The sequence below is a fragment of the Molothrus ater genome, chromosome Z, assembly GCF_012460135.2.
Source record: "Molothrus ater isolate BHLD 08-10-18 breed brown headed cowbird chromosome Z, BPBGC_Mater_1.1, whole genome shotgun sequence".
Classification (NCBI taxonomy): Eukaryota; Metazoa; Chordata; class Aves; order Passeriformes; family Icteridae; genus Molothrus; species Molothrus ater.
Genome location: NC_050511.2, coordinates 2408648 through 2431112, shown reverse-complemented (window position 1 = coordinate 2431112; position 22465 = coordinate 2408648). Strand labels below are relative to the sequence as shown.

The 22465-nt window shown below is 41.1% G+C and overlaps 1 protein-coding gene across 2 annotated transcripts in view; it reads right to left on the bottom strand.

The window, feature by feature from the left end:
- The window catches only part of ST8SIA5 (ST8 alpha-N-acetyl-neuraminide alpha-2,8-sialyltransferase 5), a 70934-nt gene that overhangs the window by 7123 nt on the left and 41346 nt on the right, over positions 1-22465 (bottom strand). For both annotated transcript variants that reach the window (XM_036402990.2, XM_036402991.2), the window contains 5 exons: positions 13527-13619; positions 11024-11110; positions 7128-7272; positions 4714-4826; positions 1209-1301 (listed from right to left, as the gene is read on the bottom strand). In XM_036402990.2, the coding sequence (XP_036258883.1) occupies positions 1209-1301; positions 4714-4826; positions 7128-7272; positions 11024-11110; positions 13527-13619 (531 nt within the window). The remainder of the gene's footprint in view (positions 1-1208; positions 1302-4713; positions 4827-7127; positions 7273-11023; positions 11111-13526; positions 13620-22465) is intronic.

Here is a 22465-nt window from a genome sequence, read left to right as displayed (position 1 = left end):
GATTCTAATAATACCACGCTTCTCATGGTATTATTAGAAGTAAGTAATTTTTCCAAGCTACGTGGTGCACTCTAGAAGGATTTTTAGCAGAACAGGGCCATGCTGTGCTCCTACATGAGTTGGACAACCCTGGCCTGCAGATTACAGAGTTACTTTGAAGACCATGTGCTGTCTTCAGGACAAGATTGACCATGTACTGTCCTCGTAACAAGACATACCATGTTCTGACCTCAAATGGATCCAACAAGGAAGAATGAGCATTGTGCCAAGACTAGATGCCAAGCATGTTGTGGGAAACTGCTAATTTGGCACACCTTAGCTAAAGATGCTTACAGTGTGACAACCAATCAGTAATTAACATGTGTATGTAACTATAGTTGCTTAACCAATAAGCATGAATCACTAGTGGTGTGAGACAATGTATAGAGAGGAATAAATATGCCAAAGTTGCTAAATAAAGGAGAACAACATGTAGCCACATTGGTGTGGTTGTCGTTACTCAGCCGACTCTCTGATCGAGGACCCTCTTCAGTGCACCATGTAGTGCAGGGCTGTATAAAAAAGTGGCCAACACCAAAGCTAGCAAGTGCTTAAAATGTCTAACTGTAACATTTTTTAAATAAATCCAAAGTCAAACAAATTAATTTGTCTTGTTTGAGAAAAGGAACTCATCGAGAGAGGAAAGCATTAATGAGCCTTATGGTCCCAAAAATGTCACAAGGTAGCATTAGGGAATTAAATTAACAAATTTAAAAAGAAAATCACCTAGTCAATCCTGTCTACAGTAAAGTTTCACCGACATTTCTTTAAAATATGTGACAATGTGTGTTACTTTATTTACTTGATGATCTTATTTTTCCAAAGTTGATGACTCTGATTCTATGACTTCAGCATTTCAGGTGGGATCCAGTTTCTTTCACCCTGAATGTTTCTAAGATGTTTGACTGGGACTTGCAAGCAGAGCAGGGGAAGGATGGCTCTGTAATTTGATTTTAGCTCATTGCCTTTCCATTTTCTATCATCAAAGTGCAGGTTTAAGTGTTTAACACATTTCTACAACTTGTTACTTATTCAAGTCAGAATGAAATGTATGATTCATAGTGATGGTATAAAGTAGGATTTGGTAAAAAATTCTATGTAACAGAATTAAGTTGAAGGTAGATTTGGGAAATCAAGAGAAATGAAAATACAATAAAACCAGAAATGACCTCTCAGTGATTATACTGGGATTGACAGTCACGACATCAGTCTTCACCCCAACGTCCATGAAGTATTTCTCAGATATTGGAGGCAAATTGCATCTATAAAAAAGAGAAATTAGTAAGAAAGTTTAAAAATGTATTTTCAGGACTAGTAAATAAAATTTATTTAAGCATTTCTGCCAAGCAACAAATCTAGAAACAGAGTGAGAATTTAAAATTGTATCAAAACATGTTGATGCCCAAACTGTGCAATAATCTAACAAGTTTTTGAGGGCTGTGTGAAGACCTCTCTTATTCCCTCACCTGTAAGAGATTATCCCTCTTTGCAGGTGTAGCCAAGGCTCATTTTGCCTCCCTAACAGCAATTTACCTATTTACTCTGGCAGTTTAGGATGCAAAATGGATTGAAGTTCCAAGGCCAATCAGCCTATAAAATCAAAGGCTTGCTGAGCAGTAGCTGAGATGTATTCAATAATTAATAATTAATAAACTATATGTAAAACACTGCCTTTAAGATGCTTCAGTTTATACCCAGGAGAATTTAGGGGAAATGTTCCACAAGAGAGAAATCAATCCAGACCTAATTAATCCCAAACTATCTGCTTCACTTCCTTTTCCATTTATAAGCATCTCCCAACATGGTGTAATAGCAGCAATTCTGACTCTACAAGTTCACCACAGGACATCAAAGTTTTTGGAAGCAAACCTGTGAGATTTGCAAGCCTTGACTTTGCCCAGCCTCCATTCACCTTGGCCTTGTCCTAGATACATCATCTCACAAAATTTAGAGCATCTCTCAAGAGATGATGAAGTTACTGAAATGCACACTCACAAGTTATCATGCTGTCTTTCCTTCCAGAGGAAATCCAGCTGAAAAAAATCTTCAGCACGTGTTTTCAGGGATAAAATGTATGGCCTTGTAATTGAGTGTTACACTCAATTTAAGCTTGAGTTAGGCACTGAGTGACACTTATAAAGCTTTTTGAAGTGACCTGCAAGCCTCAATTAAAACCATCACTGTTAAGGCGCCCACATCTCAAAGATACTGCTGTTCCTAATTTTCAAAGTTGTCCTTATTTCTGAAGAACAGGGCTGAGCAAAAACTGTGATGATATTTAGGGTAAGACATGCTTACTGTTTTCACAATACCACAGTTCAGCTGACAGGAAAATTTCTCAGTCAAAGAGAGAAGACAGCTTGGGGAGCAGAAGAATGCACAAAATTCCTCCAAAGTCCTTTTAACATGCAAAAGGTTCACATCCACCTTACAGATAGTTCATTTTTATCTGGCCAGAGAATTGGTTTTGGCTATCCTTTTAATAGACAATGCCATTTCTAGTACTTTCTTCTGCTGGGTCATGCCACTCAAGTCCTTGGGCACTACCAGTATCACTTAGCACTGGGCAGTGTGCTTAGATGATATTTGAGAAGGGTTTTCAGATAATCAGCTTCAATGTTTCTGAACAAGAAATTCACACTGGGACTAAGAGTGACTGAATTTTTTTTGAAGGTGAAAATGCCTTATAAAAATGGTCCCATCTGCACAAGTTGTACTTTTGTCACAAGACTCCAAAAATTCATCCTCACCAAGAGAGCAGTCCCATCTCTAAATTCACAGAGGTCCCCTCTGGCCAGTAGATGGAGACAGACAATAACTACTAGTAAATGCAATCTTGGTGAGTATTTTATATATTCTATTGTACTGTAACTGATTGCTTTCTGAATTTACTTCACAGAACAATCCTGGCTGCATGTTGCTGGCCACAAGAAAAGATTTCCCTAAGTGTTCTGAAGGTATCAATTAATGTAATCAGGGCTCCATAAACACTTGTGAAATGTTTTATATAATTTCACTGGTGGCCAAGATGATGATTCCTGATACTTTGGTGGACTGGAAAGCAGATGCGTTCACACCTGACCTTGAACACAAGCTTTACTTTAAAACTGACCTTGGCTTTTAAAACACTGGTGCATCTTTTTGCATCATCCATACTTTTGAGATGGTGAACCAGGGTTTTCTTTGGCATGGATATATTTATTCATATTCCAGTTCTATAGACTAGACCTCTGTTTAGTTGTTACAGTTACCAAACACAACCCAGTTTCTAAGTTCTGTAATGATCTCCTCTTTTTCTCGCCAGTTTTGATACTGTCCAAGGAAGAGTAACAGTGGTAAAACAGGACCTCTACTAAAAGTCCTTAAAGACAAATGAGATTTGCCAGACATATTTCAACTTCTTCTTAAAAGGTTGCCATCTCTGTGTGTCACATGGGCTGCTCCTTTCATCCATACTTATGGTTGTGATCCAACACAACAGCAGAGAATCTACAGTAATTATTTAATGCATATGGAATATATTAGGCTTTTAAAAAAGAAGTTATGTGAAGCCTGGACTTTTTCGCAGACTTTTTTTTTCATTGAAAACTAAGATAATAATTTTCTGTAAAGTTGGAATAGGAGGCAGACACAGGGATCTGAAAATAATGAATCCTGAACGTAAAATTTTCTTTTATGATGTCAAATTAAATTAAGACTGCACTGAACCAAAATCTGATCTAATTTTTGCTGGTGTGAAGTCAGAGCAATTAATTGTTTTACACATGGTTATTCTAAACTGACAACAACATACCCAAGATCAGAAAATAGGCCAACTGAAATAAAGAGATTTTTCTTTTCTAGAGAGCAAGTCATGAATCTGTGAGCTAGCGGTCATATGCCATGACCCAGGCAAAGAGCTTAACAGGATTTAGAGAGGGATTAGTCATGCATATGAATAACAAAAAAAAAATCTTTCTCATATATATTAAGGATTATAAAACTGCTGCTAGACTCTCTTATCCAGGAACACTCATCGTGGGACATCCCAGTTTATGCAAAACCTGGGTAATTCTACATATAGTGAGGAGCAGTGAAGACACTTAACCTTTAAGGTTCTTCTGGTGACTCTGGAGGCCCTGGATTGATTATTGATTACAGTAAATCCTGTTATTGAGCACCTGAGCTCTGCACCAGTCCAGAAACACCTCTGAGGCACATCAGCTGTGAGCTATTAACATCTGACCAAGCTGCTTGTCACTCAATAGAGGCTGTACCTCTGGCTCAGATCTGCCCTAGAAAATTATGCCCAAGCTCATAGGACACTGCTTATAGAGTAATATCCACAGAAGGATAAATCCACAACCTCAGTGGCAGGGGATATCCTGAAAGAGAGCATCAGACTTTGCCAGTAAGTCAGATTAACCCCATGGAGTTTGGGAGAAATAATTCCTCAAAGCTTAATTTAAAAAAATATATTATAAAGTAAGATGTTTTGGGGGTTTTTTTGTTTGCTTTTTTTTATTATTATTTTGGGGTTGTTTTTTTGAAATACAGGTTTTTGTGCAAGAAGCAGGCTTGACACAGCCAATTTAGCAAATGTCATGTTTCCACGCAAGAGAGAATAGCTTCTCAATGTTCCATTTGTCATTGGAAAAGGCAAAAATAATAGGAAAATGGAGCCGTGGTGGTTACCGAAACACGAAGTCTGCACTGTCAATCTCCCGGCCACATCTGCTGTTCTTCAGAATTCCTCCATTCCCAACCACTGCACACCTCTTGAACTGGGAGCGGTGGTACGGCATGTCCTGCAACAGCACAGCAAGGAAACAGTTAAAGGCCCCAAAACATGGACACAACAAGCCCCCTTTTCACTTCTTCCTCTTGTTTTTCCCCTGCAGCTGCACCTTGATGCATTAACCACAGGATGTCGGACACTGGTTCTGGGGTGCAATATTCCCTCTACACAAAGTGATGGGATATTTCGCTGTGCAATTAGAGATGGCACAGGCAACAAACTCAAATGTAATAAAAAACCCCAATAAGCTGTTCATTTTCCCCAGGTTCAATAACATAAGGAGTAATTTTAGACATTTGCTTTCCCCTTTGATTTCCACGTGAGGGCACAAACCATGAATTAGTGTAGCTCAGGCACTGTTTTCTGAGCTGCCTGCAAACTGCTGGCTCCTCAGGCTCTGGTGTCCTGCTTTTGGGAAGTCTGCACACAGAGCTCCAGGGCAGCCAGTAAAACCCAAGAAGTCTGTCAGACAGCACATTGCAGAAAGCAGGCCAAATTTTACTGCTTACCAGTAACTGTACTGATAGTGTTAATGATTATTAATTAGCATTTGCACTACCAGCACTGCCTTTGGTCAGGCACCTTTATGGACTTGTGGATGATGCATCCTCCTGTAATCTTTGGGAAAAATCCTGCCTTCACACAGAGATGCAGCTGCTGCTGGAGCCAGAGAGTGAAAATCACATCCTGACAACAAACTGGGCTGTTAGGGTGAGAGGGCTGTGACGAAGAACTGAGCCATGCTACACCTTATGAATATGTAGGGATGTGCTTACATAAGCATGAGAGTGCTCGTTTTTGGTACATACATATTTTATCAATAATCTCACGCTGCAAAATACAGAGGGATACAAGAGTGGCTTGACATTTCTGAGTGATTATTCCCAGGATCTTTCCATGGCATCCATAAGCCATGAGGCAAAAAGGGCATGCAATCACACCTGTCTGAGAAAAGCAGCAGCTGTCTGACAGAGAGGAAATATGGAGCTGTCTGTGCTTTATGCAGTGATTTCTTAACACACAGTCCCTTGGCAGCCCTGGAAGGGAAATCAGAAGCCAGGTGTCCATGCTTAGCACAAGGCTCTCGCTCCTACAGCATTGCTTCTGTGTTTTCAGCCCTTTATTTCCTACATGTGAGAGGTTACAGCCCTGCTCCTGTGCAGAGGGTGGCTTTGGTCACTGCCCAGTGACTCCCAAAGGCATTTTGGCATGCAATGATGCCTTCGCAGCATCCTGATCATCCAGGACAAACCTAGCAGATCTCAGGTGCTCAGACTGATGCACTCATCTGCCTAATCAGGCAGGGTTTTGAGGATAATAGTCCTGGATTTAGATGTACACATTCTTTGCACATCTCCAGATGCCAAAGTGCTTTCCTGGATCCCAGCCTTTCCCTGCTTCTGCCCCTGCTCCTCATGTGCACGTTCAGATAACAACACTTCCCTTCCTCTCAGCAGTGCTCAGAAAGCCAAAGGATTAGAAGTGCTTGGACCCTTAGATTTGTGCCTTCAATGGCACAAATCTAAGTACTTAACCTGAATATAGGTCTGACTTTTGAAAAGGGATCAATTTCAGCCACCCCCCCCAAGTATGCTGCTCTAAATTGAAGGGGTGTGCCCTGTGATAAATCTGCAGCCATATCAGTCCATTCCTCCTCATCAGCCACTCTGTGCAGAGGGAATTGCCCACTGATTATAACCTTGAGTACCCCTGGAGGTCAAGTGTTATTTGCTGGAAAGGCTTTGAGTAATCATTATGATGAATACATTTAAAAACTATGAAGCCTGTTCACAGATAATCTGTGAAGGGAAATAAGTATAAAAATAGTCATCGTGAATAGGAATTATAAAATAATCATGCCAAAAAGAAAATCAGACCTACCCTCAAATGTTGGATTTACTATATGCGAATATTATACTTTGAAAGAGTTCTGATAAATCAGTATCTCTTTTATTTAGCTTTCTAATTTCATTATCCACTTTGCTCCTAAGTCAGCAATATTCTGCAGGAAATTACATACATATGTGTGTATATATGTATATATGTGTATATATATATATGTGTGTGTGTGTGTGTGTGTGTGTGTGTGTGTGTGTGTGTGTATATGGATGAATGTGTATGTATATATTTTGCAGATGACACCAGAAAACAGAATAATCATCTAAAATATCATATAAAAAAAAAGATTTTCATATCAAATATAAGCAGTGAATTCTGTAGAAATGTCAAACAAGTGCTAAATGCTTGGCTGTAGGACAGTGCCTAATGCAGCAAGTACAGTGAACTTGATCCTGCAAATGGGCAGAGGCACCTTTGGAAACATTTTGAAGATTTCTTGGTTGATATGAAAGATTCCACTCGTGTCCACTTCATATTTCAGTTTAGTTCCCAAGGGAGTATTTTTCTGGGTGGTGAACAGAAAGGATGGGGCATTGCAACACCTTGACAGAGTAGACCTGTGAAATGAAAAAGAAATAAGATCAAGGAGCTGATGGCATAACACAGGATTTGTAATTGCTGTTACTCCTAACAAGGTATTTTTCACCAAAAAGAAATTTTTTAGCGCTGGGATGGGTAAAATGGTGGTTTGCTGGATTTTCATCCAGAAAACTTCAGATTTGGAGAAATTTTCTTAGATTGAGAAAACTGTGGCAAAACAAAAAGAAAAGAGAGTAAATTAGATACCTATACTTGTCTCTTCTAGGCTGTGGGGAATTCATGTGCAAATTATGCCCTGCTCTAGCCCCAGAGATGAACTTCTACCTCCCATATCCTGGCAAAACCACATCAGTGAATTAGTCCCTCTCTGCTTTAGATATCTTCACCATTTCATGAATTATACACTCATCACTGGGCAGGAAATGTAGGAGTTCAAGAGTGCCTCTGGAGACATGGAAATGTGGCAGGGCAGTATTTAAACACAGCAATACCCAAAGACACTGCCCCACTTGACAGACTGCTGTGGAGCACAGCGCACTTTGGCTACAACAAAAAAAAACTTCAAATATCTTAATTTTGCCCTTAGCCTTGCACATGTGTGCATCAGGAAGGTGATGTGGCCCTGACAGATTGGTGCCAGGCAAACTGGTCATGCCTAAAAATCAAAAATCTCAGACTAACGACCAAAATTTTTTTTTCATAAAATCCCAAATGTGGGATTCAGAGTAAGAGAGAAAAAACATTCAGCTCCGATCCCTTTGCTGTGTTTCACATTGTAGAAACCTAAAACACTGAAAATATTTCTCTGTCTACTCTAAAGTATCCTAACCCCCAAGGGAGCACTAACTTTAACCCTCATTCATTTAAAAAGTTTCCTGGACTTCAAAATAGACTAAAATGCACAAAAGTGTAAAATAAATTATAGAAATTAGTGTATCACTTAGTAAAAAATTTAAGTTTTAAAATTTTTAGTATGTTGTAGATGGAAGCAAAATAAAAAATACAAAGTGTCGTCCTAAGTTTCTCTTCATGCTTTTCTTCCTTCTTTTTGTAAGTTTAAGTAACATTTTGTAATTAGACAAAAAAAAAATCCACGTTACAAACTTTTTAGAATCAGTTATTAAGTTAAAAGAAAAAAAATAATCTAAGTGTAAATTCTTATTAAGTATTTAGTCTTAAAAAACCATATAACAAAAGATTGTGAACCATTTTCTGCCTTCTAATAAAAAGCTGCCAAATTCACAGTAATGAAACTGTTTTACTAATTAAAAATAATAAGCACTTAAATCCAAACATAAACTACCATCTCAAATACCTTCAATCCAAACCCAAAAAAACCAAGAACCAATACCCCAAAAACTAAAACCCCCCACACACATGAAATGTAGATGGGAAAAGCAGCTTTGTGAATAAGGTTCCCTTTTCCACCTCCCATCCTGCCCTGGATGCTTTTCTTCTTTCCCTGGTGGCACTGGAAGCCCTGGTTTTTGCCCACCCTTATTCCAGAGATGGTTTATTTCCCAGTGAATGTGTTTGATACCTTTAGTAAAAAATGCATGTCATGGCAAATGTACGAGCATGAAGGCAAAGCCAGATGGCTCTCAAATAACCCAGATTAAATGCCTTGCCTCTGGGGTGTGTGGCCTCATATTCTCAGTTGGAAGAATAAGCCTGTCTTCTTTATGGGCTTTATTACAAGCACCAGAAAGCAAATAGAGAATTATGCAAACATTTCAGTGATGTCCAATTACTCTCATATACTTGACTCATGCAGGATGGCACAAAATGACCATCAGATCAAGGCAGCAAATGAGACTGAAAAAGTCAATGAATAATGTCTAACAGCAAAAACAATTACAAACAGATTCAAGGAATTGAATTGTTATAGTTGGGATATGAGAAAAACCGCTTCATTGGCTGCTCCTTAAGGAATTGGAAGAGATGTTTTTCCTTAATGTCCAGCTGGTTTTCCAGAGGCACTGTCCTTTTTGTGAATGCCTGATATCTGATGGAAGAAGATTTTCAAGGAAACTGCTTTCCTTAGTCTCTACGTACAAACTTTATTGTGATTTTTGCCCTTCATCCCTCTCTGCTGCTCAAGTATCTGCCATTTAAAGCTGCTGGATTCTCCCCATCTCACATGGTGGGACTGGACTGGCAAAGCTCAAAATCCCACAGCTTGGAGGGTTACACATTTCATCCTCCTCCTAAACAGCCTCCAAACTCAGAGACCCTGGTTTGCTTTTAAGGGACAGCAACTTCCCCACAAACTCGCACACTGATGTCTCTGCCCCACTGAACACAGATGAAATAGGCTTTACACATTTTTTTTCCTTTTCAATTACAAGCACTACTGTTGTCCTGAAACCAGCTGACAGAGATTATGTTTACATCTGGGTGCCAGTGAGGGTTCCTGGAGCAGTGATATATCAGTCAGGCAGGTAGAAGCAGTGACAGGAGTCCTTCATCTCTTTTTTTCTCTCAGTGCACAGGGTGGAGAGGGGTTCTTTGTTTAATGTGCTGGTGTTGGTGGCCTGAGATAGACTGATGGTCCTCCTGGTGGTCTTTGGAAACTCCTTTCTCATTGCTCCCACCTCTGCTCTGGCCTCCAAAGCTCAAAGGGCTCCTTTCCATACCTCAAAGTGCTGCTTTCTCTCTGGGCACAATTATTACTCCTCTCACTCCAGCTGTTTTTAAAATAATGAGCTGCAATCCTGAATGACTCTCCTCTTCAAAACAGGCTCTGATAATTGCCTACCAAGTAATTTCCAGGAAAAATGCAGGGGAAAAGAAAAATTAAACAAAAACCAAACACCTAAAAAAATTTAGGTGTGGAGATCACATTGGAGAAACTGTTATGAGTCTGAGACTAACAATGTTATTTTTAAAGATGTCAATGACTAACTCAGCACATGCATTCTCACACTCTCTCATTAACTCCTGACAGCTATTTCCTGGAATCATGCAAGAGAATTTGGATAAAGCTGGGGGCCTTATTACAAACAACATCTCTGAATTGTACCAGTGACTTGCAGACTTCAGTCTACAGCACTTACCCTGAAATAGTTTGTTTTCTCAAAACCTACTGAAATATGGCACTGGAATATATCAATATATAACATTCAAAAAACTGGCTTCAATCCACTGTTGCCTTCACAACACCAGTTCCAAAAGCCGTGTCTTGAGAGGAGGACCCTCAGCAGAGAAGTTACAGGAAGAAAGACAGAACACTACAAAAATTAACTGAGAGGTCTCTGAAGACCAGAAAAAATATGTAGATAATCTGTGAGTAATAGCTGAGAAGCCATTATAAAAAAAACCAAACCAGAGAAAGTCATAACCAAGGTCTGACTAAAACCAAGGGACCTAAAACACCCAGAAGAAATCAAGTTTGAGTATTTTGTAGGCCAAATTTGCAGTATCACCAGTGATATTACCATTCTAAGCCAGACAATTAGGCTGACTGATAGGTGCAGCCATTAAATCTCATGTCCATCCTCACTGATGCCCAAATAAAACCTGGAAGTCTTTCCCACATCAAATTCCTTGCCTTTCCTGGAAGACTTTTCCACATGCCAGAAATCTTATTGCTGAGTTGTTTTTTTTTTTTTTAAGCAGGGGGAAAAGTCCACATTTATTCAAAAGGATGGTATTCCAAATGTTGTCACGCTTACTCTTGGTATCCATGTGAAATTTTGATCTCTGCAAGAAGCTAAACTCAAACCAAAGTAAATTTTACCCAGTCTCATTAATTTGAGGCATTCTTACTTGAATAAATTGGCTTCTGTGACATTCATCTCCCATTTGCACATCTGTAGGCTCTTCCATCTATCAAACAATTCAGTTTGTTTCACCCTAAAATATAAAAAAAAGGAAAAAATTAAGTTTATTACAAGGGCTTAATTTCCTAAAACAGCTGCAGATAGAATACCATACAAATTGATGGGACAAATCAGCCAGTCTCAACAGAACAAAATTTATAATTTTTCTTCCTTTTTCTGCTCAGACATAGCCACTCCAAGCCCAGTGCATGCAAGAATTGATGTTTGGGACTGATTTCTTCTCCCTGATAGGCTTTCTCTGTTTTTTTCAGGATAAAAAAAATGCAATATTGAGCAAGAAGCAGCTACTCTACCAAAATCTGCTGGGAAGCAAATGAGTTTCAATCAGCTAAGTTTTGGGAAAAAGGTGCACCCAGCAGAAGGGCCCAGGAGGGGGATATTGGAAAAGGGGATTAATTTGGCCAACTAAAGCTGCATTTTGGTGAGGTTAACTTGATCTGTGAGATCCTACAGCACAACACTGTGGGTAAATTTATTTTATGAACAATTTATAAGCTCACATGTAGGGATAAGAGTCTGTGATGGTAAGGGGAAATGAAAAGCTCATTACATAAGGATCTCTACCTCCTCCTCTGCTAATCAGTACACCTGTAGTCACATAAAAAAAACAAACAAAAAAAAACCCAAAAAAACCTCACTCCTATTTCAACTAAGCTGATACAGGATGACTCATTTTTTTGATGATATCACCAATTCCAAGAAATTCCACATTGAAGTTCGCACATATTCTGGTACGTTTGGACAACAGAGATAATGAAGGCTTTGCAAATATCTAGAGGTAGGAAGCAACTGTATAATCTGGCTAAGAAATTTGGAAGTCTGTGATTTCTGCTAGATTGATAGGTCTTAATGAGTTCTTTTCAGACTTGAGGGCTTTGAATGTTTGAATAAAGCATAGACTTTTAAGATAATTATATATTTAATGTGAGTAGAACCGAGCATTTCCCAGGCTGAGGAAGTTGCAGGAAGGAATTAGGTCATATTGTACTTTCTGTAGCCCACCAGAGCACATTAACTTGGAAATCTTCCATTACCATAAGGGCTGACGTGGGAAACATAGCACATTTGAATCAAGAACATCAGAAGAGACCAGCAGAGTAAAAGAGTTTAATGTCAAACGGTGTCTACTGTAGAATTTATGGTAGCTCGTATCTAGCTGAGCAGGACTCCACTACCTTCCTTGGGCCACTGAGTAAGATGAAGAAAAATGAGGAATTCTCTGTGCATGCAAAAAGAAAAAAAACAAATCAGAGCTCCTGATCTTCAGCAGAACACTGGAGAAGTGTGACATTCTCACCCCTCCTTTTTATTTTTAAGCGCTGCGAGTCAGCAAGCCGTGCAAAGTGTGTTACTCGTGTACCCTTCATCCAGTGCAGGAGGCAAGGACATAACCTACATTTTGCTGTGCACAGAGTCAGTCAGGGAGGCACGCTCAGATTCATGCAGACCTGGAGCAACAAACTGTATTTTCTGTAGCCCTGGCTGCTCAATGTTATGGACGTGTGGAGCTGCACTTTGAACTGACATTCCCAGTGCACTTTTCAGGCCCTGTGCACTGCCTGCAACATTAATAAACCATTTGCTTTAGATGTGGTGAGGGATCAGGCATAAGTTAAGCACCTAAACACAGTGAAATGCTGAAAAATGCAAAAAGGCAACACTAAAATTGCCCAGCTGTGCACTGTCGTACTGGCGAACTCACTTTTTTCACTCAGTTCCTTTGCTGTGGCTTCATACATACATCTCATTCAACTCATTGGTTTCCTGACATATTTATTGGACCACAAAACACAATTTAGAGGTATTTTATTGTTTCCCAGAATCACGTTTTCTTACCTTTTCACTGAGGGGTTTTGAGTTGTGAAACTCTGCTGTTTGAAAAGGTCAGAAATACAATTGGGCTCAGAAAATATCCAAACAAATTAATAGAAAGGTCTGTTGTCCATTCTGACTACTCTGTTCTGGACTCCTTCTACCAGTCCACAAGTTCCCATGCCAATATTTATTATCAGGAAGGGCTGAACAATTTCTTTCTTTCTCAGCCTTCACTACTGGCCACTGCCAATGAAAGACCCTTAAGCTAGACACATGCATGAGTCAGTCTGGCTGTTCTTAACCTTCAATTACTGAAAATATGATATTACAAACACTGTATTATATTCTCAACAACAATTGTGGGCCTGATCAAAATGCCTCAATGTATGGGAAAAGCTTCCTTGCTCTATAAATGGAACTCAGATCAAATTCAAACATTGCTTGCACAGGTAAGAGAAGGCTAGAGATCCCTTCTGAGATCCCTGTTGATGTCACCTCTTGAGCCTTTTGGCATGTAATTGTAAGATACCATTCCATCGTGCCCCAGAAGTAACACTTTTAGCAATGATTTTATTGCTAAGTACTTCTACTTTTTACATTTAGCTCATACTTACATAGACAAGACCTTCACCTCAATGATGTCCTGCCTTAATTCCAGGCATTTTGTAGAGTTGTACTCCAAAGGCCCTTCATAAAACTCAAAATACCTGAGGAAGGACAAGAAAAGATATCATAAATAAGGTTTAGGCTAGAATAATTATCTTGCACATCAACCGAATTTTGCTGAAAGTTGTCATTTATGATTTTTTCCTAACTTGAGGCTGACTGCCTGGCCCATAGGCAGCTTGTTGCTTCACAGGAAAGCACAGATGTCCCTGCTGGTCCTAGAACAGTCTCCCATGCCCAGTTTGTCCATTCCTACAGGAGATCATCAATCCTGAAGCAATAACAAGGACCAGCTACCTTTTCTAGCAGTCAGCACTTGGCAGCTGGAACTGAAAGTCAGGGCAAAAGCACTGATCATTTAAGGGACACTGTTCCCATCTTTGGGGTGCCTGACTGTGCTGGGTTGGAAAAAACAGTACCAGAAAAGTGCTAGAGGTTGTATTCCCTCTGTGGAGGCTATTCCATAGCTCCTGAGCAACTGAGCTTTTCACTGGGATTTACTCTTTTGGTCTGTTTAGAAGTGAACAGAAAGAGGGATTATATTCTGGGGAAAAAAATTAAGAACAAAAGGATTTGAATGCTCAGACACAGCACAAATAAGACTGATATTCTTGGTTAAAATACAGACAGAAATATTTACTTTACTGGCTAATTTATTTACCTTAGTCACTGGGCTGAAGGGGAAGAATACCACAATGGTAGCTACTCATGCTTAGGGAAAAGAAAAAGCCCAGGCTGGCAAATGAACTCAATGAGTCTGCATTGAAATGACAAACAAGATTTTGGGTTTAAACCAAGCTCTGCATTAGTTTCACTCCTAATCATTAGAAGTCTCTATTAAAACCTAATTCCTAAGACCTGCACATACCCATGAAACACTTGAGAGGACAATGTAAAACTAAGAGAAGGTGACCTAGAGGAATAGGTATTATGAACAAGACTAGAGAAAGCTCTTTTGATGGATCCCTTAAAATCCTGGAATTCAGGAGGCTGTAACTCCAAGAACTCATTTTTGAATCTTCAATGAGAAATATAAAGATAAGATTTGTGGAAAAGCTCCATTCAAGCCATCACTGGAAATGGAATATTTGAGGTTTGTGTCATTGCAAAATAATATCAAAATTAATGTTTGACCCATGTATAACTGGAAAAAGTCCAAGAGCCTCCCAAAACAATTTGCTTTCAAGAGGGAATATTCCTGTCCTGTGAAGTGCTGCTTTAGAAAGTGTCTCTTTCACCTCTCCCTGAGGTTTTCGCCACCTCAGCTTTGTCAAACCCCAAACCAAACATTTCTGTGATCCAGTGAGAGGCTCAAACCTTGAGACTGAAAGGAGGAAACCCATTCTTAAAAGCAGGCAGGAGAACAAAAAAATTCCTAATGAAGAAGTCAGAAGAACCCAATAGCTCAAAAAACGTGGCTATTTGTAAATATGTTTGTATGGCCTTCAAGGCAAAAAATGTGTATTTTTATAAGTTTTGTAGAAGAAAATATATGATTAAAGTATTCCAAGATCAGTAAGAACTCTATGAAAAGACAGTTGAAGGGACCCCTAACATGAATCTTTGTCTGGGTTCTCACCAAAAGGCTCACACTCTCCTTCCAGCTGAGTTATTCACCTGGACATCCAGCATTTGCTAAGGAGCAGCTGAAATCCACTGCCCTGGCACATCTCCCATGTGCTTGCCTTGTTGAGCTGGAGCCGAGCAACTTGTGGAAGAGGCTTCAACTGGATTTGGATTAAGAGCCCACCTGCTTGCACCAGGCCAAAGCCCTGCATGGATGTACCCCAGATCAACTTCCCCAAACTGAACCAAAATCTCTCTTTAGACAGCAGCATAGAATTTCTTACATTTCACAGAAAATTCACAGAATTTTCCAGGGCTGAAGGAGTACCCTCTGGCTGCCAGTACAGACAACATTTTAATCCTCTGAAATAATCGTTTTTCTGACTGTCTTTTTCAGAATCAATGCTTTTCTTTGGTTCTTTGAGTAAGGCAATGCTGGCACCCTGGACGTGCAGGTTCTACACAGTGACACGGGGCAGGTACACACCCCCACACAGCACTGAGCGCCTCACACACCCCTCCTGCTTCTCAGGGTGTGCAGGAATGAGCAATGCCTATCAGCCTCATCCTCACCTGCCTCCCAACACTTCATTTCAGTGCCTTGAATGTGCCTCAGGACAGATAAGCAGAGCAAAAATCTAGATTAACATTTATTTTTATCTTTCCTGTGCACTTCTAGCTGTGATGCTAGGTTAGAGCGCAGCAGCTCAGATGTTGAACAGCACATGCTGTCACGTGGGAGCACCACAGCACAGGAAAGCTGCCTTCAGCCTGTGGCACTGGAGTCAAAGATGTCATTTTATGGAATGGAGATGAAATTTCCTGTGTCCCAGCCATTCCCTTTGATCGTTGCCTGTTTACTCAATCCACAAACCAAAAATAGAAATGAAAAAGGATGTGTTACCACAGCAGCAGAAGGTTAAGAAGGAAATGATTGGGTCAAAAATAAACCACTTCTGGATCTGAAAGGAAATCAATCCATGAGGCAACACTGCGTTTCTAGCAGAGCTATTCCATGAGCCTATAGATTGAAAAAGCACAGTCCTGCAAGCCTCTACTCTCACAACAGCTTCAGCTTTCCCCACAGAGCCACTGGGAGCATTGAATTCACCATTTAGTACCCCATGGAAGTGCAGAGGGAGGATCCATGGGATGGGCTGGATGACACATGGCTGATGGGACACGTGCAGCAAAGGCAGGGGACACCAATGGCAGAGTCATTCTGCACAGAGAGGGGAGAAAATGCTGCTGGCCATGGGGTCAGTTTGACTGAAGTGAGGTCAGTGATGCCAAGCTATTGAATAAACATCCTTTGGGCTGCCCTTCCTCAGCCTGAACCTCACTGGCGCAGACAGCCACTGAACCCTCCTTAGTTGTAATGCTACGGATGCTTCTGCACATCAGCTGCACATAACAACGGTGCTGCAACAGCACTGGGAATTTTTCAACACAGTGGCTGGTCAATAGACTCAGGAAAAAAAGTTTCTCTCTTTCTCCCAGGAGTATTCATGCTTTTTATTTGCTTCACAGTGATTCCTCCTGCTGCAGATATTAGAGGATATTAGCAGAGGCTGTTCCCTGGAGCACTGGACAACCTCTTCCCACAGAAGTGCTTCACATTGTGCTTTCCTAGAGTGCAGCTTTTGCACAACACCAGGCCCTAGCACAAGGAGCATGGGTTCCCTCAGCCTCCAGAGATGTCCTTTAAACCAACGCCCTCATCTTGCAAGGGTCTGGACCTGCAGGGAGTGTTTGGAGATCAGGCCCCCACACTTCCCCAGAGGAAGCATCAGTCTCACCCACTCCCTGGTCTCTGAGAGCTCTTCCTGCTTATTAACTCCCACTCCAAAACATGTAGTTCCCTGTGAATGAAGATACATTTGCCTGTCAGAAAGCTTAATTAGCATAAATGGAAACTGTCCTCCCCATCATCCTCCTCAGTCTGATCTCCAGCTAAGAAACAAGGATGTAGTTCAGTTTATTTTGATTTATGTTCTGGATTAGTGACAAGTGACAAACCTGACTATACTACTTACTCCTTTTGCTAGAGAAAAGGTCTGTGCTTTGGCTTTACAAGAATGACAGTGAAGCTTTATTATCCATAAAACAGAGTTGATCTGTCACCACCATAATGTCCTCTCCCTGCATTTTTCCACTGCCCCTGACGAAACATAAATAACTTCTATCCCTTTAAAGGTCACAAGTCTACAGGAAAACCAATACAAGAATTCATGATTCTTTACCTTAAGAACACAACTGCGAATGAATTACAACAAACAGCTCAGTTGCATGTAGGATTGTGCTTTCCCAGGGCACTGGGTACTACACACTACTCACTGCTCTGTGTCTGCTCACGTCAGTTGTAGCTTTCAAACCCACAACACTTTTCCAGGGTCAAATCCTGTGCCTGAACACCACACAAGCTGCAAGTGCTCAGAGGGCACTGGTTTTTTACAGCCCACTGCACTGAGTACCAAGGAATTAGATGCTATTCACTCTGTAATTTTCCATTTTTGACTGACTGAACCTTTCTTCTTTTCTTACCTTCACGTCCCCCATTGCAACCTCACCTCCAGCTGAGCTGCCTACTGAGCTTGCCAGTGAGAGACACATTTGGTTTCTCAGTACATCAGCTAACACTTAGGTCTTTGATCATCTGCAGTTGGGCTGCTCCTGCTTTGATCAGAAGTAAGCTTTTCTTGATCACACTACATGAATTAAAAAGCCTGAGACTTCAATCCTGCCTTCAAGTGACGCTTGGGTTGAGACACTGAGTTGTCTTATATACTGAACAAAGGTTTAAAAGTATAATTTACTGCAATGGTCAGGCATCTTTTAAGCAGAATCATTTTCTGAAGCTGCCTTCCCATTCATTCTGCTCACTCCTGGAGTGCCAGTTCTCAACACTGCTTGCAGTGAGGCTGCAGCACTTGCACAGCGAGACCACAGAGCATGGCAGGAAGGATTCCACCTACCCTGCAGGAAAAACAAAGATCTTTCCAAAAATATACATTATCCAGTGACTAAGAAATGAGACTAAATGAACCAAGCCCTGCAGGCTTCTACTAAATGCTTATTAAGAGTGCTGTCCAATTAGCAGTGCCTGTGTTCATCAGTACGGGCAGATCCATGGACAACCTTGGGTCGAGATTCACCTTCCTTACTCAGGAACATCCCAAGTGTGCCAGAGCACACATTCCCCAAAGCACAGGGGACTCACATCATCTGGCAAGGTCCCTATGGAACCTTCAGGTCCCTGGAGCAAAAATACTGCTGGGGTGGAGCGTATCATAGCTCTAGAGGCCCTGGACAATTCATCTGGAATAGAGCACAGTAGGTGTTGACTTCATCAGAGCCCATTGTGAGAGACCAAATCCCTCTGGCCTTTACTCCTCTTAATGCTTCTATGTGACAACAACGCCTACAAGATTTGGTCAAAAGGTTTAAGGGCTTTACATCAATTCAGGTGTTTTTCTCCCTTAATAAAAGCATCCTACCACTTTGCATGGCCTGTTCTCCCAAGATTATTTTGTCCCATTGGGAAGGGATGATCCCTGTTCAGCAGGTAAAGAAGCTGATGTAGATGTGGCAAGAGAAGCAGCAATCTGCGGTACTCTTGGATGAATTCAAACTTCAACAGGACTGTGACACAAAAAAAAAAAAAAAAAAAAAAAGAAAAATCGCATTGCTGCTTGTGCGGTTTCTGCTATTTGAGAGCCTGAGTCGACTTGTCCACAACAGGATGGTGCTTGAAAGGCTGAACCGAGAGAGGAAGAGCTGTGGGATCAACAAGAGGAGACTGGAGAAGCAGCAGGCTTCTTTTACACAGCTTCGTGAAACTATTTGATTGTCTTATCCTTGGGCACAACAAATATTAAAAAAGATGGTTCACATTCCTACTGCCTACCATGTGCTGATGAAAATGTCACTGGCAATACTGGTTTAAGCCCTGTACCATCTTCATCTCTAATGCATTAGATGTCTAACTGATCATGAACTTTTACTATGTGTCTGTAGGTGGGAGCAAAATATGCCACCATGAGCTGTGTCATGTAGAAATATTAAAATATAAGCAAGATAAAATGGTCATTTATCTCTGCATGCATCGTGTAGTAATAGCTCTTCTGAATTACTGCATCCACCTCTGACATTTCATCTTTGGGGGTTTGAGACACTGGTGAGAGTTGCAAAAGGACCTGCAGAAATTTTCTGGATTTTAAAATATTATGAGAGGCGTGTGAAGCTTAATCTAAACATATGGTGACTGAATAAGGAGATACTGCACCAGGAAGCAATTACCAGTGGCAGGAAGGTTTTCAATACAGTATAGAAGGAAAAATAGTATTCAATGCCTGGAAGCTAAAGATAGAAATGGCATGTTTAGTTCAAGATTGGCTGTCTTTCCAGAAGAATCAGAGTAACTAAAATTCAGGATCTAGAATTCTTGTACAGGGGCTAAGGTTTTCCAGGAAATTCTTGTAGCTGAGGTTAAAAGCTATAGATTCATGAACTCACTGACCATTCACTTAGGATATTTTGAGATGTTTGGTCTTACAGAGTTGTAAGCTTTCCTGGGGTTTCATAATAGATCATTTTAGATAGGTCCATCCATCAAGACAAGGACCAAGATATTGTGCCTGTTTTCCAAATTAAAATTTTTGCTTTCAAAAAACCAAAAGTGCTTCCATGGACCAACCATATATCCATAAGTTTGATCTTCATCAGAGGAGGAGTGGCTTTTATATTTCTGTCCTTTAAAGGCTGTTCATGTATATCTCACTGAACATCCCCAGAAAAGTAGAAACTACACAGTTTTTTTCTAATCAGAGGTGCTCCTTTTCTGGATTCTTTTTCTGACCATGACTCCACAGGTATCCTACACATCTGAGCAGTCAAGATGATGGTTGTGATGCCCTGAGGATGTATTTTTCATCACAACCATGGAAGCTCCTGGCAAACTGTCACTGGCTGCTCACTGCCATTTTATTATGATCTCCCATCTCATCTCCAAGTCTCCACTTGGAATTGCTTGGCTCTGCTGCTCATTACCTCATTAGCAATGTGAATTGACCAAACACCCACTCCAGCCAAAGGCATGTTGTTCCCTTCCCATCTGTCCACTGATTTGGGACACGAGCCTTTCTCTCCACGGTTTCAGCCTAGCACAGCACCAGAGTAAGTTGCAAAACACAGCTCCACTGCAGCAGTCGTGGGTGTAGCAGCAGGAGCTCCAGCAGAAACAGCCCTAAATGGCACAGCAAAGTCCAGGCTGCCTCCTGCTTCTCCCTGGAGATAAGCCCACCTTGTAGTCCATCAACACCACCACCCCCTGCGCTTCCCAGGTCCTCTCTGAACCAGGCTGACACCCATCCTCATTTAGAGGTGTTCCCACTGTGCAGTGTGTGGGCATGATTCACTGGAGATTGCATTGGATTTGAGTTTCAGGGACATGTTGGTGCTTCTTGTCTTTTGCCTGTATCAAACCAATGCTGTCTCCTGACAAGCAGCAGTGGAGTGTGCTGCAGGAAGCTCTATTTTCCCAAATTCTTTTCAAAGCTCTCAGATTTTTAATAAACTGGTGCTTGGCTGTTTTAAACAAGCTCTTTCCCATGATGTTGTTATCCATATGACCACCCACCTAGAAGTTATAGCAACATTCATGACAACCCTTATGCATCAATGACATCTTAAACCCCACATTTTAGCTTATTGCAAGCAACTGCCTTTTTTTTTTCTTGTGGTTTTTAGATTTTAGGATCCTTGTATGAGCAATGTGACTTAAGCAAAATCCTAAGTCCTTACATTCATTCTTGTGAAACATGTATTTGACAAATCAAATTGATTCTACTTTTTATTCCGTAGCCAGTGGGGACAAGACAAAGCTTCAGATTTGTCAGGCTAGAGAATTCAGTGTATAGATTGACAGGCCTTAAAGTATCTCCTCTCACTCACCAAAGGCTTCTGTGGTTTCATCATAAAAGCTCTACATTGAATCTTATCTGCAGCTCCAGTAGACTGAAGGGAAAACCATAAACCAACTCATATGGCAGATAAGTCATCCTGTCATTAAAGCAGCTTCTTGCCAGTGAAAAATTACTTAAGCATGAAGACTCACAATTCCAGTAAGTTGGAAAACAATACCAAAAGGAGAGCAGAAGAATCAGAGCTCTGGGAAGGGGTTATGTCTATCACTTGTCATAACCAGCACTAGATAAAACCCTTTATCTGATTCTCCACAGGGATACTGTAAGGTTTAACGATGCTTAGCACAAAGTAAAATGCAAAAGATAGAAATATGAGTAATGGGTGATGCACAAGAATCAAAAATAAGCCACTGTTCAACAACTGGTTGTTATTACATCTGTGTGGGTAGTCCTCCTTTGGTTCAAATCCCTATGGATTTTGGGGAGCTCCTGAGCTTCACTTTTAGTACAATACAACACACTTTTACTTCTTGTTAATAATCACTATTTCCTTGCCACCTAGAAGGCCTTCAGCAACATAATCTGAATTGAAATGAAGGCTCTGGTGCTCAAAAAGGCCCAGCAAATTGGGATCTGTCAAGTGCCTGCCCAGAGCAGTGTTAGGTGACACAAAGGGGATCCACACTCTTGGTTGCACCACATAAATGACACAAGGTTTTATTTCCATGAACTGCTTCTACACAGTCTGAAGAACTGTCTTTAAGCACTGAGATGAAAACCTGGGTTAGCTGAATTACCCCAGCAGAGCTGCCAGAGCAGGGCTCAGCTTGAGAAATATGTTTGATTTCTGACCTCAGCCATCAGAGGGCTGGAGCCCCTCTGCCCTGGAGCCAGCCTGGCACAGCTGGGGCTGTTGAGCTGCACAAGAGAAGCTCCAGGGACACCTCAGAGCCCCTGCCAGGGCCTCCAGGGGCTCCAGCAGAGCTGCACAGGGACTGGGGACAAGGCCTGCAGGGACAGCACCCAGGCAATGGCTCCCACTGCCAGAGGGCAGGCACAGATTTTGGGCTCTTGGCAATTAGGAATTGCTGGCTGGGAGGGTGGGCAGGCCCTGGCCCAGGGTGCCCAGAGCAGCTGTGGCTGCCCCTGGATCCCTGGCAGTGTCCCAGGCCAGGCTGGATGGGGCTTGGAGCAGCCTGGGACAGTGGAAGGTGTCCCTGCCCGTGGCAGGGGGTGGCATTGGATGAGCTTTAATGTCCCTTCCAAACTATTGTATGATTCTATCTAAGGAGTGCCTCAATGTTTACTGAAATCACATAACACAATAATATTAATCTCTTTCTTACTTAATCATTTTCATGTAGTGTTTAATCTTCACTGCTCACTGGTTTTTCTAA